This window comes from Amblyomma maculatum, chromosome 10 (genome assembly GCF_055883805.1).
Source record: "Amblyomma maculatum isolate TAMU_Amacu chromosome 10, ASM5588380v1, whole genome shotgun sequence".
In the NCBI taxonomy this organism is placed as follows: Eukaryota; Metazoa; Arthropoda; class Arachnida; order Ixodida; family Ixodidae; genus Amblyomma; species Amblyomma maculatum.
Window position 1 is genome coordinate 27,797,839 of NC_139353.1, and position 18,118 is coordinate 27,815,956.

The window sequence follows — 18,118 nt, forward strand, 5'->3', positions numbered from 1 at the left end:
CAACTGGCTGCGATCGGCCGCGCCGACCTCTAAAGCAGAGAAACAAGGGACTTCGCGTCCGCGCAGTCGAGCTGTCGCATCTTGCACCAGCTCCAAAGCAACCGCTACGCTCGGCTAGCGCGAGCGCCCTATCGCAAGAAGTAGCTCCAGCCAAAGAGACTCGGGCGCAGTTCTGCGCTCCTGAGATGAGCCGAGAGCATGCCCCTTTCCACAAGTCAAAGTAAAAGTACAATCACTGCGAACTTTCTCCTCAGCAACCTTCGAAAAGCGCGCCAGATGTGCGCTACACATCGCAGTGCAGCGCGACGAAAGCCTGGTCCCTCGCGGGTTTAATGGCCTCCGGCCGCTCCCACTCGAGCGACAGGACAGCGGGAGAACACGGGTTCCGAGTCAAGGCAAAAGGAGCGCTTCTCCCGTCTCCAGTAGCAAAGGGAAAGTAAACTCAGAGGGGGTCCGAAGGAAGAGCTCACATTTTATAGCTAATGCTCTACTTATAGGAACCAGAACGTGATGTACAGTTCATCACCAGGACGCCCAGCTGAGAAATGCACCCAAAACACAAGTACACATATGCATCAACACATGCGCGAAGGTCCGGCATAGAAACTCTCATAGACAATCAATAACCATTGAGGCAGAAAAGAGCACGTGCCTTACACTGATTACGATTAAAGTCAGTATGCAACGCATGCACCTGCTTACTGAAATACGCGTTGTCGTTTCTTTGACAAACACGGGCACCGCCTTTCTCGTTGACGAGTGATCACAACATACAAGCCATTGTCGCGCAAGCTGTCGTCTGTTTTCATGCGGCGGCTGCAGCTGCACCATTTCAGCACTGACCTCTGAGGTGGTGTACAGTTTTGCTTAACTTTTCGTGAACTCGACCTGCGGAACGTCTGCACTTTTTGAAACGGACGGCGTCGTCCAGAGGGCGCCATGTTGCATTGCTGAAATGAAACAATTGACGATATTATACTCGAATGTAATGGTATCCACCCGGAAGTTGATGCAGGCGCAGTAACTGTTCCTGAAGCTCTGGGCTCTGGGTGCTCTGGGGCTCTGGGGTTTAGAGATACCAGTGGCCGGGTGAATCGGGTGAATAAACCGGTGGTGGCAACTAGCAAAAAACGACTGGAAGATTGGTGGCTTAAAAGCAGAGAAGTGACATAATGTTAGTAATGTAGAAACAAAAATTTAATAAATAGAATGATGCTTTAGTTAACCAATCTAAATCAATAATTAAGATATAGGGAGAAAAAGCATGATAGCTACTGCTACCACCCCGTTTCAAAGGGAACGCTCCTATATTCCATCCATCCATCCATCCATCGAATGGCGAAGGGCAGCACCACATGAACCAGTTCACATAGTGCAGGTGAATCGAACGGACCTTTATGGTGCAGAGGTGGCAGTTCCAGTGACATTAGGCGGCGATTACACAGTAGCGCCACCGGCAATACATGTGGACGGTAATAGAAACTGCAATCAAGACGAAGTTTCAGCGAAAATGGGCATCCTGGCCACCTTTAGGCAGTTGCACATGTTATCTCCGCCGTGTTTTAGTAAGGATCGAGTGAATGATTTTTATTTTATTTTGAGTTCGAATATGGATTGTGCATTTCGTGTCGTCGTAGTTTATTACTGAGTTTCATCGTCCCGGCTTCCCGATCGTCCTATGATGTTGATGCAGTACTCGACCATGTTGCTGATGGGCTCGGGGGCGCCCTGATCGAGCTGGGGCAGAGCGGGCAGTGCAGCGCAGTTGGCCGACCCTCTGGTGTACGTGCCGCACACCAGGCTTAGGGCTTCGCCGAAGATGTGGTCGACCCTGTCCAGGAGGAACTGCTTGGCCGGCGACGAGCCCTCGCAGCCAGACAACGCCGTCTCGAGGCAGTCAATGACATGGCCGTAGAAGCTGCGCACGCGAGAAAGAGCCCTTGTTGATAATCACTTCAAGTAAACGTGTACTATACAACTGGGAACGCCGTCACAGCTGCCGCCACGCTGGCGGCTATAGGAACTCTCCGAACCTCTGTTCTGTTTTTTTCTTGGGTTTTTTTTTTTCCCTGCTTACTGCTACGTGCTCGGACCTTAGCTGGAATCTACATCTTGTGTACTATCGGTTAAGGTGAAAGAAGAGACTACAATCGATTCTGGATATATCGAACTCGAAGGGGATCGCGAAATAGTTCGATATATCGATAATTCGATATACAAAACGTCCTAAGAAACTAGCTCTGGAGCAGAAACGTAATTAAGGTGTACCCAAGCTAGCGGCAGGCTTTCGTTGCCCACAGGTGTACAGGCAGGCCACCCCTCCCCTCGAGTTCGGCGACCAGCGTGACGAGCGTCACCCCGCGCAAACTGCCTAAAAGAGAAGGGCACACCCCACTTGCCGCTCTGTGAACGTGAGCGCGTGTCCTAAATATTTGTTAGAGTCAAGTCGGAGCGTCGAAGTTTACACTGCTCGCACCTATAGCGCCTAGTGCTGCGTGGCGCACGTGCCAACCGATGGCCTTAAAGCTCATTTGACGCTTTATTCATGAAGTTGTTTAATTTCAGGGTAGCTTCAGTTTTTGAAGCGATATAGGCTGAAACTTGAGTACCCATTTTTTTTTATATAACGTTCATTACCACAGGCCATAAAGGAATATCTAGAGAGAAAATTAGAAGTGGTGTTAAATGAGAGAAAAAATGTTGGCGCCTTCTATAACTTTCAGGAGGGAACGATGATAAGGCCCCTGCGTCCAAGCAGTAGAACATGGGTCGTTCGGCTAAAGGCCCACTGCCGTCAGGTGCCGAATTCTCGTCGGCTTCAGTGCCGGGCATACCCACAAGTGGTGAATATCTGCCTCATGATTTGGTGACTTGTTGACAGGACATCCTTGACGTTGATATAAATATCGGTATTGAGGCCATGTTCGTATTACAGCAGATGTAGCGCAACCTCCTCTGCGCAGGTAAGACCGCTGGGGAGGGTTACCGCACACGGTGCACGGAACAAGAGCACGAGTGGGGCGCCGGAAGTGCTCCTTTCTTGTGAGAAGCTGTGTCATCATCCATACTAAGGAAGCGTGGCATTGAGGAAGGTAGAGTCGCCTGGCGGGTTGCAGAATCTGCATAGCTTTGCGAACTGAGTATAGGTCACATGGGACCCACTCAATTCGAACGGTTTGCGAGATATGCGTGCCGCCAGACGACGTATATTCTGGCAGATTTCTAGGCTCCGACTGACGCGTCGGAGCAGACGTATTGCTTGTAGGGCGTCGGTGCGAATGACAATTTTGGCTGCAGGTGGTAAGGTTATGTCGAATACAGAGCGAAGCGCGTCTTGGACGGCAATCAGCTCAGCACAGAAAAGAAAGAGGTTCTGCAAATTGATATCGGATGCACTATTAAATGCCGGCTTAAAAGGACAATGAAGTGCAGTGGTCATTTCACTGTTTAAGCTGGTTTCTGGGGAACGAATGCACACCATATATCTTGATTACAGGTCATTCGAACCCAGCGAGACGAAGTTCGATCCCGAGTAGTAAAGCTTACGCTCAAATACTATGTTCCGAACGCGAAGGACCCTGTAATATGCTTCATGTTCCGCAGAGTCCGCACCGTGAAGACGCACCTTCAATTCGCACACTCGTATCAGCAGTTTACACCTTGGTCTCCACTCACCAGCAGGCATGATGAACGGTTTGGCGGCGAGGGGCCTTGTCCAGACTCCTCTGGAGGTTCACGTACAGGTCGCGAATGCAGGTGTTGAGGGCAGCACCGGCCGCGTTGGCGCACGGAGCGCTTTCCAGGAACTCTGTTCAAGAGCACACAGTGGAAGGACAGTGGTCGGCGCGAGCTACAATTAAGAGCTCGAAAATTTGGCAACCTTGCTGTAGTTACAAAAAGGCTGAATGGCAGCCTGCAGTCCTTGGTGCGGGAGCCACCCTTTCAACCAGCGTACACACTTATGGTTGTTAATAATAATAAATACTTATATCATGCATGCGTATAGTGTATACCTAATTGTGAGCCGGGCAGAGGGCTCCGTTGAAGCCACAACGCACGATTAAGGATATTCCGTAGATTTTCTTGTATAATGCAGAGGCATATAGACACACGTGTCTGGGAAGGGTGAAGGGTGGCGGTTGCTGGGGGGTCTCTCCTCGGTGGCACGGAAGCAAAGGGCGCATATTTTGCCGCATATTCTTCCCTTCAACCCAGAGGACCTAAGTATTATGTCCTCTGGGTTTTACCGTGAAATATGGCACCTTCTAAGGAGACACCTGAAAATGCCTAAGTGTGGAGGTGTGGTTGAAAAAAGGGTTTCACCTATAACATCATTTAGCCACTCCCATGGGAAATCCCGACACATGTCATATAGGTGAGGATGTCGCCATAGGTGAGGATAATGGCCTTGCTTTTCTGAATGTAGTTCCTCTATTCTTCATAACTCTTTACTCTACCAATGAAAAATGACAAGCGTGTCTCCTCTACTTTGAATCATTCCCTTTCACAACCCCGTATCTAGAAACTGAGGCGTCCCATTACTTTCAGTTCCTGCGGAAACACCTGGTTGCGTCCTGCAGCACAATGTGATAGAAGGGTGCCTTGAATTTCCGCATAATTACGCGCTAGGAACAATGACATTCTCGCGGCTTATAGGGCGCTCGGAATCATCCCGGACAGCATCGAGACGCTCCTGTGGCCGCGAGGAAGTGCGAGCACCCGTGACAGGGCAATGGTGAGCCTCTGTGCGTTCATCGAGCGGGCGGGCTTGAAGCCTCGCTTGCTCTTCGCCAGGTAGTGCGTGCGTGACCTGAACGCTCCGTGTGTGCTACCTTGGACTTATGCTGCCGGGCGCCCCACCCCGGCAGCTGGTGCATTGTGTCGCGCGCGCGATCTGTCTGCGACAGGACGCTACGTGCGCGCGACTATGTATATACGTCAATGGTATTCTATATGTATGTATGTATGTATGTATGTATGTATGTATGTATGTATGTATGTATGTATGTATGTATGTATGTATGTATGTATGTATGTATGTATGTATGTATGTATGTATGTATGTATGTATGTATGTATGTATGTATGTATGTATGTATGTATGTATGTATGTATGTATGTATGTATGTATGTATGTATGTATGTACGTACGTACGTACGTACGTACGTACGTATGTATGTATGTATGTATGTATGTATGTATGTATGTATGTATGTATGTATGTATGTATGTATGTATGTATGTATGTATGTATACAGGCATTTGTGGACAGTGCTCGGACACTTGCGCGAGAGCGATGCGAACTCGTTGACCGCCTGTACTTTGTAAATAATGTACAAAGCTATACCCCTGTCCTTTCTTCCTATCGCTCTCCTCTCTACTTCCCCTCGCTATCCTCTCCCTATCCCCTTTTCCTTCCCGCCGGCCGCAGCTCAAGTGCATCAGTTTTTCAGATAGCAGTTGCCGCGGCCGGCAATACTCTTTTCCTTCTTTTTGATTATTAAAAATAAATAAATAAATCAACCACTACCACCACCACCAATGACATTAGAATTCATAGTCAAAAACAAACAGTGCATTGCGATCGCTCATGCATTCGCAGTATTGCGGATGGCGGGCGATAGGTGGTTCTTGCACGTTTCCTTTGTAAGATCATGCGCTTGATATTTTTCTTAAACCACCAATTCTTGCGCCTTTTATGTGTGGTTCCTGCGTCGTGGACTAGGACATTAGAATCATATATAATATGTTATGGGAGTCTTCTGCATTGATAACTTATACTGACTCGAAAGATTCAGCACGCCATGTATCACCCAATGTCAACTTGGGCGTCCGCTTGACCTTCAACGAGCCATCTATGGTATACCACAAAGTGACCTTTGACGGTGACACAGCATCACATATTGCCCTCTTGTGTACAGTTGACGGCTTTCTCGACCCTATAGTCTCACCAATTTATTCTCTGGAAAACCATGTCTGTCTATGTCTAAACCTGAGCCTAACCAAAGCCTAACGAAGGAAAACGACGCTTTCGCTTCGCCTAACTTGAATATTTGGGGGCTGGGATTTAAAAAATTCCTATGCAAAATCTACTGCTCCATTCGAGCTGAAATAACGTTCACAAAGTAGAAAAATATCGTCTACGTTATCTGATAAGTGATTCAACATCGGTACTTGCCTAGATTTTCCGAAATCGAGAAAAAACTGCTCTCGGCGGCGTGCAAAATTTTCGCAGAAGAGAGTCGAAAAGCTATTTTGACATGATGCGTCATCTGTCGGGCAGCGAGGCAAGCGAGCCAACGGTCGGGATTGAGCTTGTCTCACTGCTCGACAGATGACGCGTCATGTCAAAATAGCTTTTTCAACTCTCTTCTGCGAAAATTTTGCACGCCGCCGAGAGCAGTTTTTTCTCGATTTCGGAAAATCTAGGCAAGTACCGATGTTGAATCACTTATCAGATAACGTAGACGATATTTTGCTACTTTGTGAACGTTATTCCAGCTCGAATGGAGCAGTAGATTTTTCATAGGAATTTTTTAAATCCCAGCCCCCAAATATTCAAGTCCCTATATATAGATTTAGTAGGGTTACACTCCAGGCAACTTTTTTTTGGACCTAGCCATATTTCGTGCATGGCTTGGAGCTCGAATGCCAACTAAGGGAGCTCGCATGCGCCTTGCATTTGGCCTCGGCTCACACCTTCTGGAACCAGAGAAAGCAAACGCACTCCTCCTGTGATATGTGACTGTCCGTTCGCCGGTGGTTTACAATGCTACGGCTTGAGATTATCAGATAAGTGAGGTTGAATGGAGCCAGACCTGCCTTTTTCGTTGTTGTCTTTGTCGAACCAATGACAGCCCCTTCCTGGTGATTTCATGCGGAGCATTATGATACTCAGCGGTGGAAATAGCGTGAAATACAGGCGGCGGTGGTCAGTCATAGCCAGGCAATTGAATGCGAATTAAAAACTATTTACAAATTATTGCCTCGCATCTGAGCACTTGCACATGGCATGCACCATCAGTGGCGCTATACACAATGCAAGCATTTGAAAGGCACCTTTTGAACCACCAGTCTGAGACCATTTAAAAGCTACTGCACTAGGAAGAAACTTTATCTTCGCAATGGTAAGTTTTGAAATATACGAACTGCTTGTTGTGATGCGTAAAGCAAAAGCAAATGCGCCAGTGGTATTTTTTGTTGTTTGGTCCTCCGTTGGAGCTTGCATTAATGATGCCGATGTATGTTCTGCAGAAACTTCCATGCATATCACAAGGTCTTCCAATCACTGACATAAAAACATGTTCAAGAAAGTTAGTTCTTCAGTGTAGCAGCATGGAGCTTAAATGCAATGTTCGTCCTTGTAATAATATTTGTGACGTTGCTGCTAACTAGTTAGCGCATAAAATACCTCCCGGAACAAGGGAAAAAGAAAGAAGACTAACAGAAGCGCCTAAAACATTCACCTTTACGCAACTTACCTAGGTGAAAACAAGTTTAAACATAGACCTTGTCAGACAGACGGCGACGACGGAGCGGAAAGCATAAATTTCGCTGATGTCATGGACCTGATAAGTTGAGTCCAGGACAGCACACCGCTCTTGTTTCAACAGCCGAAGTTACAAGGGGCGCTTCTCACGTTTCTGAAGATCGTTGCCCTCGGTACAGATGGCTTCGAAGTCTTCCTCCGCGGCTTTTATGGCCACCAGGCTGGTTCCACGCGTTGTGCCGTCCAGGCAGTCGTCGACGTACTTGAGCGTGCACGCGATCTGGGTAGTGTAATTGCTGGAAAGGCGACCAATGTGTAAGTTGATACTCGTGTAGAGCCTTGGTAAAAAATCATCGGGCTATAAGATCTGCTTTTGAGGTTTTTATGTCGGAGGGCTTCTTACAGCGCCTCGTAACACCACAATTTTCATCATTATAGCACCTATATAACTACGTTCACTGCAGCGCAAATGCTCCTGTACTTTCCTCAAAGCAAGGTTATTTATTTCATACTCCCACATGAGTATGTTGATCCCCGCTATCAATTCCATTTTCAGACAGAACAATAGATTTTTCCCTTCTCGCATAACGTTCACAGCCGATGGCCATGTCTTCTCGATTTCAGCTAGGATCTCGCTAAGTCGTGCTTGTACCCTAACCCATTCTTCTCTTTGACGTTATATCTACAAATTGAAAATGTCTCAGAAGGCGAGAACGATAGTTCCCCTCCCCACTACTCTTTAATTTGGCAATGCTTCATCTCCCTGCCCAACTAAGTGAGGTTCAAGGTATACAGCATACATCACCATTTGGGCTACAGAGGGCAACATTGGTCAACTGGAGGACTGCCTGCAAACAGCGGTGGGTATAGTGGATCGCTATGCTACGTACTGTGGTCTCCAGTGCTTTCCTCAAAAATCAGAATTTGTGCATCTACGCCCCTCGCCGAGATGCAAGACACCAATACTTCTCTCTCTGGCTAGTGGACCCATACGCGAAGCCACAGAGATGAGAGTCCTCGGACTCTATTCACCAAAATCGTCGCGCTGACACAACACTAGCTAAGCTTCGCAAGGTTGGCGACCAAGTGGACCGCATGGTCCGCCGCGTCTCCAGCAAGCGTGGGGGCCTCAGAAGCAGGGATGCGATGCGGCTCACCCATGCTTTTGTGACGAGTCGAATTCTTTGTTCAACTCCATACCTGCACTTGCGCAAGCATGATGAAGACATCCTGGAGGTCACTCTCCGCAAGATGATCAAGAGGACGCTCGACCTCCCGATCTCTACCTCCAATGCGAGGCTCCTTGCATTGGGGGTGGTGAATACCTATCGGGAGCTACGCGAGGCGCACCTCACTAATCAATACACGCGTCTTGCCCAGACCGTGTCCGGTTGTCGCCTTTTGGACCCACTAGGGGTGGCTCTCCAAGCAACCTCTCCTTTTGTAATAAATGCTTTCCACCACCACCACCTATGCTCTGATGTAGATATGTCTTCAATGGATCCACGGCACGGCCTAAGACTTCTGACTATGGGCGTATGTACATACGTACATTGCATCCATCTTTTGGTTGAACGCAGGTTTGCAAGAAGTCGCCCTATGGATTAGAAGCATAAGGCGTGTGACCTCCATAAAGCGGTGTAAAATATACGCATACAACGCAGGGAGAGAGCAGATATCTAATGCGACGCTGTTTTTGGGTGTTTTCCTTCTTGCGCGTTTTAACGCGATAACGTTAAATTTCCCTGCCTTTCTACAAAAAATCCGGCGTTGTCGGCATCGTCGGCAGGAGAAATTACGGACATGGCTCGCGCAGGTTCCAGTTGGCAGATGAGATGGCTGGCTACAATTTAGTTGGTGTGTTGTGTGACGTCACAAGATCACGTGACGCGCAACTTGGTGTTTTCATTTTAGAATCGAGGGTGAGATCGGAATCGGACCTTCCGGGATTCATGAACGATGGGCAAGACACGCTGCCCCTATGCCACGCAGGCAGGGTAGTACACCTTGGTTAAATATATTATTTTTAGAAATCTGTGTCGGGTCGTCTTTTCAATAGAGAGATTTAGCTTACCGAGATCCGTGATCCGCCACCGTGACTCTACCGCGCGTGGGCGGGGGCGCTCAAGCTGATTGGTCCCGACGCCACAGGTCTGTGTGCCGGCATCCAATATCTGGCGCTATCTATCGGCGTCAAGGGGGGTCTGTGCATGCGCAGTGGAACGCGCGGTGGCGGATCGCGGATCACGGTAAGCTAAAACTCTCTATTAACGGGAGCTTACTGCTGCCTGATCATGAATGAGTGGGACGTAAAGCGAGTAGCAAAATACATCTACAGCCGTCGAAAACTTTAATTAGCGTGCGCGACGTCCGCCTTTTCCGTGCCTCTGCGCTTAAGGCCGAATAAAACTTGCCGGAAAGTCAAGATTAAACAAGGGCTTGGTTAGCCCTTGCTTATACCTGGACTTTTCGCAGGTTAGCTTCTCTGTAAAGCTCAGAATTAACAAAAAATACTGCCGTCACGCACGCCAGGTAAAGATTTGCGCGGTTGTATGCAAGCGAGAATCCACAAATGCACCCGCAGACGGAATCCATTACCGCTGGCTGGCCATATACCATTAAATACAAAGCTTGTGTTTCCCTTGTTTTTTCTTTGTCCGGGTAAAAAAGGCAAACCTGTATTATCTTTCTGGGATAGTTCACCTCTTCTAGAAAAACATATATTGTCTTAGATCACTGTGAAGCGCAAGTCGTTGTGGCAACGTTCCGCAAAAAGGTTCTTCAATTTGGAACATTTCTGCTTATAGATGTCGCTTGCTGCATGTTGTGCAAGGTGGGGATAGCTGTCAAGGAACGAGGGCGGAGGGGAAACTCGACATTAATGAGAACGTCATAACTTCGCACCATCGCACCATGAACGCGCGTACGAGTGTTACAGATGGCATTTGATGCGAGCTATTTACAAGTTTCATTAAACAACTCAGCGCAGTGTTGGTTTTCACTAGTGCTGAAGTAAAATGAGGACTGAAATGTATACCAGTCGTCTCATACTCACGTGCAAGCTTCCCGAAGCTTCTGCGCCGTGTCCGGGATGCTGGTGGCGTTGCCGAAGAGCACAAAGTCGGAACCGCAGGCACGAAGTCTCTCTATGCTGCAGTCTTGATTCTCTTGTGCTCGACAGAAGACTGCGAGATATTGGCCACATATAAGAAACTACCTATGCAGACCGTAACAAGCAACTTTTTTCCTGCATCTGTCAGCACTGCAGCGTACAATTGGTTAATGTAAACTATTCGTTTCCCACTTAACCTGGTATTCCTGTTATTTCTTTTATCCATCCCCCGGCCAGCACAGACAGGTAGGTAATTTGTGTGCGGCCTACATTGCAATCGTGGCTCAAACTGAAACTCTTGCATAGGGACGTAACTCATAATTCGCGACTCATGGATGACATCCTTTCTTAGTTTTTGTTTTGTTTTGAAGAAAGAATGTCAAGTGAAACATGCGCTGTGTTCTGTGCCATCCGCAGAGGGAGTAGTCTATGATATTCATTTTACATGCGGCAAGAATTATATAGGGCAAACGGGGAATTGTGCACAAATACGCGCCTGAGCCAGCATAAAACGTCTCTGAAAGGAACTCCCTCAGTCAAATAGACTAGGAAACTAAGTGAAGCTTATTGCGTTCATAAAAAATAGCGACACGTGCGTAAGCACACCGTCAGTATATTCATCCATGAATGTGAGGTTTCATATTTGGATTCATTGCAGTATGTTTTGTGGTTTTGGCGGGAAGAGCGCATGCGCTAGCTCTGGTGGTCATATGGGACTATGTTACCTATGTATGTTTCAATAAATTTTCAGTTGTTAGTGGCGCTTGTCCTTTCGTCTCTTCTTGTTCCCTGTGTCCTTTCGCATCGCTGGTAAAAGTGATGAAGGCGACTTCTTTAATGCGGACCAATTGCACCGCGTGCTAGTAATGAAACGTTGATCTTTTCATAACGCGCGACTAAAAACGGTGGCACGATAATTACTTCTGAAAATATTTATGCAACATTTTCTCACTGCTACGAATAGTACAGACATATTCTCTTCCAGCCAACTTCAGAGATTGTTAATCCGTACAAGTATTGCGTATCTTGTTCAAACATTATTTGCGTTACGTTGACACGTTGCAAGAGCACCGCAATACCAGCTTTGAAATTTATTTATTTGCATAACAAGGGTGCGTAGAGACCTTCTGTCGCAGTTTGGGGTGGAAACTCCGCCGTTTTAGGGCAGGGCCACGATACCGTCCAAAGCTGCTGCTAGACGTCGATTTTTTATTTAAGGTTCAACATTTGAATTAAAATTCACGCACGAAAGGTTCTTGACTTTCCCGTGGCCCAAAATGGCGTCTCCCACACAACCACATGCATGAATACCCTGTGCAGCAGCGTTGGCGCCGATGCATCCTATGAACAGGTAGACAGGTACCGCCATCTACAAGTTGTTTACGTCGATGCCAAGCTTACCTGCAGCGTACACGAGCAGTACCGCCGCTAGATGGCGAAGAGAGTGACAGGAGCGCATTCTGGGTGTTCGACGGAAGTCTTTGGGAAGAAATGAAGGCTTTGTTTATGTGGACGAAGCCGAAGTGACGGTCGGCCGCCTGATCCCCGCTTCGCTGGCTTTGACCTTGAGGTAGACACGGAAGCAACCGCGCGTGCATTAGCCGCAGTGCCGAGAACATTCACTCCGCTACATTGGTACGAGATTCAGGCAGAATAAAACAGCGAAAAGAAGTTTTCAGAAAAACGCGAAAAGCGACTGTAGGCAAAAAGAGTTTTAGCTCGTCCCTAAATGTTGTATTAGTGGTTTTGAAATTTTAAATGCCGATGTTTATTTTTGTTTTGCAGTTGGTAAGTAGACTAATTAAATCACCTCTTTGCATTAATGATATACGGAATACGGAGAGGGAGGGGGGGGGGGACAATGTCCTATTAACTTTGACCTACTGGCGTTCCCTAACGGCTACGAAATTCTGAGTGCTTGCTGTTCGCCTTCATTGCAATGCGACCATTTGGGCAGAGACTGAGCGTGTAACCACGGGGTTTGTACTCGAACGTCGTAGCCACTACAGGGAACAGCGAAAAGGCATTTGTTGAGATCGGACACGCAAAGTAAATGTAATGGAAAATTCAAGGAAATAGAGTGTTCAGGGTCTGTTCATTCGAATAAACATTGTATGCTCTGGGTCATTGTGTCGCGCACGCGGAAGCGGTACGCTCCCTTCGTCATGTGGAATTTCAAACAGGAATATGTCATGTCATTGCAGACAAAGTAAAGCTTCGGTTTTGAGAATGGCGCTTACATGTTAAGATGTGTTCCTTAGACCGGTGCTTCTAACGGTGCTGAGGTGCCTAAAATTTAAGCCTGCAACATCGTATGGAAAGGTTCGAGGCCGGCCTTTTCGATCAATGTCAATCGATCAATGTCATAAATGTCATAAAATAGGACTTTGTTTCCTTAGAAAAGGCCGTGCATTGATTTGCTTTCTTGCTTGTACTTGTGTAAATTTTATGTTTATGTTTTCGCACTTTATGCTTTTCTGTTTTCTTTTGGAATTGTTGCCCCTCCTGCCAGGACCCTTCACTGGGTCTGCAGTATGATCAAATAAATAAATAAATAAATAAATAAATAAATAAATAAATAAATAAATAAATAAATAAATAAATAAATAAATAAATAAATAAATAAATAAATAAATAAATAAACTTTTGTAACTTTTTTATGAACGGAGTGGGGAGGGGGGGGGCGGAAATTAAGCCCAAAGCTACTTCATTGATTTGTAGCGTTTAACGTCCCAAAGTTAAGCCCAAAATTACCATCGTCGTACCAAATTTACGTTCACTCTAGTGTGCGTTTTCAATTCTATGCTAGCATCTGGAGCCCTTTGAGTCTGCATTGTCAACTATAAAAGAGCAGAATTCAATTACATATCTTAATATAAGACTGATTCTCTGTTCTTTCCGGGTGTTTTGAAGTTTTTCCGGCGGCAAAAGACACATGTGGCTGGGAATACTAAATTGAAAATATTCTCACCCCTTTGGTTCCAACTCGTTACTTATATTTATAGTTTCGTTTTTAATCTTTCTGGCTGATATGGCAGCTCCGTTTCCTGTGACAATTGTCTCTTTTGCGATTACTACGCGGCACACTATTTACACAATCCAGTTTCCATCTGATTTCATAGTTGCGGCAGAGGATGAATACGGCGCTGCACTAATGGATTGAAATTGAATAAAAATTGAAATTTATTTCGTGCTACGCTAAATTCACAGCTTCTCTGCAGATAAAGAAAAAAAAAAAGGGTAGAGGGGTAGTCCAGGACGACGTTCCATGTGGTCACCCTACGCTGAGAATAAAACGGTGGATAGATTCTCTGCATGTGGGCTTTCCTTACCCTTATCCCCTTAACGGGGCCTTAGTAATTCTGGCGGGAATATAGATATTCACTCGTTTCCTTTTAAATCCCTCTTACCTTCATCCCCAGTGCTCCACCGTGGTAGTAACCATGATGACGTGAACAAAAGTCCACAAGGACAGCGCCGCGAGTGGCATCCAGGTGAGCTAACCACTCCTGGCAGTAGCGTACTTCCGGGGCAACGTAGGTGATGCGGAAGAATGCAGGGCATCAGGTAAGGACTTGCATGGTGCATTATCATTACCTGTCCAGCGTGCATGATGCTCTCAGGAAACAGAAACAGTGCTTTGGTAGATGTTCAAAGCTGAGTACCGATGCCACAGGCCGACGTATTCCTCAGGGGTCAAGGATTGAAGTGGGTCTAGGGACCTCTACACGCGTCAATTTTAGTTCGCAAATGACCGCTACCCTATATTCATTTGCACGAAATGTGGCTTACCTTGGAAAAGCTTGACCGTCAGTTTGCAGAGCTTGGTTAGGCAGACCCAAGAAAAGCTATTCTAATTGCTGTCTAAAAGAGCTGGTCCGGAAGCTCAATAAGGATGTTTGTAACTCAGACGCAGAAAAAAAAAACTATTAAAGGTTAAAAAATACAGAGAAGGCGAATTTGCACTCCGTTTCCGTACGGATAGCAAGAAAGGCTTCGGCGGATGTTTTCTGGACACATGACGCACGTGTCGCGCACCACTAAGGGGATACAACCGTCAAGGGCCCTCACCTTATATCTGGCGTCAAGTTTCTAGGAACTATCTGTAAAGTGCAGTGGGCTGATTGTGAAGCGGTCTACGTGTCAGGAACGGGAAGTTTCTAGACGGATAAGGCATCCCCAGAGCACAGTGATAAAACCCCGCATAATGTCGACAGCTGCTATCTGAGGGCACGGGGTGGGGGCGACCGGAAATTAAGTACATTTTGAAGAAAAGGATATAGTTGGAACGAAGCATAACGCATTAACACTCCTTCTTCAGCTCATCATATACAGCGCTCCAGACGCTAAAGCAGACTGACTATAATCGTAATTGGGCCTAAGGTCTATGTTTACGAGTAATTTGAACAACAGTATAACCCTTCGTCTTATTCTAGAAAGCTTGCGTGAAGTGACTGCTTCGACTTTAATAATGGACCTTTATTGCCATGTGATACAACACTTCATCCTGACCAGACGGTGTTCTATCAACGCTGGACTGCATAAAACATATGGTATTTCCGACGCTTTTAAAAAGCGAATGACATTTCAGACTATAACTCGCCGTTCGCAAATTGGTTTGGTTTGGTTTGGTTTGGTTTGTGGGATTTAACGTCCCAAAGCAACTCAGGCTATGAGGGACGCCGTAGTGGAGGACTCCGGAAATTTCAACCACCTGGGGTTCTTTAACGTGCACTGACATCGCACAACACACGGGCTCCTTGCTTTTCGCCTCCATCGAAAAGCGGCCGCCGAGGCCGGGATTCGATCCCGCGCAAATTGGTGGCATGTGGTAATTCCTTAAGCAAAGTGATCGAGGAGCTATGAAATAAAACAAATACAAGTAGACCGCCAACAAATACAAGAATTGACACGTACGTTTGAGAAATAGTTTTACTTCCGTTCTTAAGTAGAGCTGCACGCTTAGCTTAAAGACAGGCTTGTAGTTGTCTCGATGGTATATAGAGTTTAATATCAAAGTGACATCGGCTATGAGAAAAGGCGTAGTGGAGGGGTCCGGCTTTTTTTATAACCTGAGGTTCAACGAAAACTGACTTGACACAGCATGCACGGGCACCTCTCCTTACGCCTCCATAGAAAAAGCGGGCCGCTGGCCAGAATAAAACCCACGTCCTCGATCGGGATCGGCATTTCAGCCCCACAACCAACATGGGCAACCGTAGTGGGTGCTTATATACTTTAAATTTATTCCTGCTACTGCCGGTTTGCTGACACGAAGATGGGCATGCAGATTGACAGTGTGGATGTTTCCATCCACTGTCTGCTTTCTTCTAACAATGCGACTCACGTCTAGTCCGCTAAATTTAGGCCAGGAGGCTGTCTCGCTTTCTGCAGGCGAAACGAGAACTGTTTTAGAAGTTAACTATAATAGTCACGTTCCCGTGTAGTAAATCCTATTTTGAGCGGTAGCATTCTACTTACGATGAACTAACTAATCATTTTTTTATTCTGTTTATGCTATATATAATCGGCGATGCTCTTTGGCTCAATTCTGTAGCTATTATTATGACTCAGAAGCTTATGCTCCGAGTACCTCGGCATACTTGGCGATTACGTGCGGGTTCAAAAGTCATACTAGAAATGAGTATATCCGTTCAACTGAACGAGGCCGCACGTATAGGAGGGCGTTGGTTCATACCCCGCTTCTGATTGTCATGATGTGTGAATAGTATGGTTACAGCGCAAGGGGAGGAAGAGAGAGATAAAATGAAGAAGGCGAAGTGAGGGAGACGAAGTAAAAGAGAGCAGGAGCATTTTGGTAGGTGCTCTGTGTTTACCTGGCTCGGCCGGGGTTTGGTTCCTGGTAACCGTCCCCGGACTCTTAGCGTAAAATCCTTAAGAGCGAACCTCCACGCGTTAACACCGCGCCCACAGCCTCGAAGAATCCGTGGCCAACATTTTGACATCGGATCCGGCGTATTTAACGAGACCAACACTTTCGGTGACTGAGGAGCGACTGACGTATTTGCACTCCTGCCGGAAGTGCCCGAGTATGCTGCCAAACTGGCTATAGCGTGAGACACGATATGCCCATATTTGCCCCTGTCGATACACGCTACAGCTGCTACCTGGATGCTAATTTCTTATCTTGAATCACGGACAGGGTAGGCATGAGCAGGGAGTTTAATTATGCGAATGAGTAAGCAACGAAAGGCAAATGTATCAGGTTTCGGCACACGCCTTTCATATGGCCATACGAGGTTAGGAAGTTTGAAGGTACAGGGCTGGTTGCAGATGGCGCCGAAGTGGGTTAATGGGAAGTCGCTTAAGAGTGGGCATTGTCTTGAAGCGGGCCTAAGGGGCAGCTGCTGCTGATGATGTTGTGTACGCCCAGTCTATGCCAAGGTAATTTACTCAGTCTATTTGTTTTTCGCCTCGCACTTGTTTCCTTGTCTGCACACACCTAAACGGCAGTTCTTTTTCTTTCTTTTTTTGGAAATACGGCGTTGTGCGAAAATTCGTGGGCATATCCTCTGAAAGTTTGTAGTTGTCATATGACAGGTGGATATAGGCAGGTTCTATGACGTCATGCGAACATGTAACATGGGAGGCACTGCCAGCTTGACCTTTTTCTTTGCGATGGAGTGATGAGATGAGGATTGGAATACAAGGGCGATTCCGCATCCAGCGAGTTCTGAGTTTTATCCACGGTTGGAATGTTGTCACATAAACTAAGCAGTTGCGCTTGTCTTGCATTTCTGCACAGATTCTCGTAGATATCTCTTCGTTCAAGAGTGCCAAAATAACGGATGGGACAAAATTAAGAGCAGGAAAAGGTGGTTCGATTGGTTTACGTCGGTGGTGTATATACCTATGTGCACGGGTGGTTGTTTAATGGTATGACTTCCACGTTCGGGCGAGTAACTGCTGTGATTTGATAATTATGGTAAAGCAGGCATCGCACGCAAGCTGTCCAGTATATTTATCAAATGTTACTCTCAGTCCAGTTGCAACTTGCAAGTGTTATAGTGACATGTCCTGTGTTCAAGGCCAGCGTATACGTTTGAACTGAGATTGTCAGTGGAAGTCACCAAACTCAAAGAGATGATCTTTGCGCAGAGATGAAACGATTGAATTTGAAAAGTTGGATGGCCACGCGGAATTGGATGACGCTTTGGGGGGCTCGGCGTCGGGGCTGAAGGCTGTTTATTTTCTGGAGAATAAACTTACAAATACAGGTAAATATGCCTGCAAGACGACCTATACTCTCTACTTCCGATTGACGTCATTGCTCTGGACATTGTCGGAAGTATCGATAGCATCATTATGAGGGACCGTTGAAAAGAAACGCAGGAGAGAGCCCATATTGGGAACATCTTAAATAAAGTAATTCACGAAAATACAATTCGAAAAAGTACGCAAGAAAGAACTGTATGAACCGATGCATTCATGGTACCGCGATTGTTCACAGTCGACATTGCGTGCAAGATGATGTTACCGGACAGTTTAACGCGAT

The 18,118-nt window shown here is 46.6% G+C and overlaps 1 protein-coding gene across 1 annotated transcript; it reads right to left on the bottom strand.

Moving 5' to 3' along the window:
* Positions 1-1,579: 1,579 nt before the first annotated feature.
* LOC146175968 (uncharacterized) lies at positions 1,580-12,061 on the bottom strand. Its single transcript, XM_084581229.1, has 5 exons — positions 12,004-12,061; positions 10,546-10,675; positions 7,641-7,786; positions 3,676-3,808; positions 1,580-1,918 (listed from the first exon to the last, which is right to left on the bottom strand). Exons 1-5 carry the CDS (start codon positions 12,059-12,061, stop codon positions 1,642-1,644), a joined length of 744 nt encoding a protein of 247 aa, XP_084437355.1. The 3' UTR covers positions 1,580-1,641.
* Between the last annotated feature and the right edge of the window lie 6,057 nt (positions 12,062-18,118).

Coding starts and splice junctions, on each gene's coding strand:
- LOC146175968 (XM_084581229.1), bottom strand. CDS start 12,061: ATGCGCTCCTGTCACTCTCTTCGCCATCTAGCGGCGGTACTGCTCGTG. Junction 10,676..12,003: donor ACTGCTCGTGTACGCTGCAG/GTAAGCTTGGCA, acceptor AATATCTCGCAG/TCTTCTGTCGAGCACAAGAG. Junction 7,787..10,545: donor AAGCTTCGGGAAGCTTGCAC/GTGAGTATGAGA, acceptor TCGCCTTTCCAG/CAATTACACTACCCAGATCG.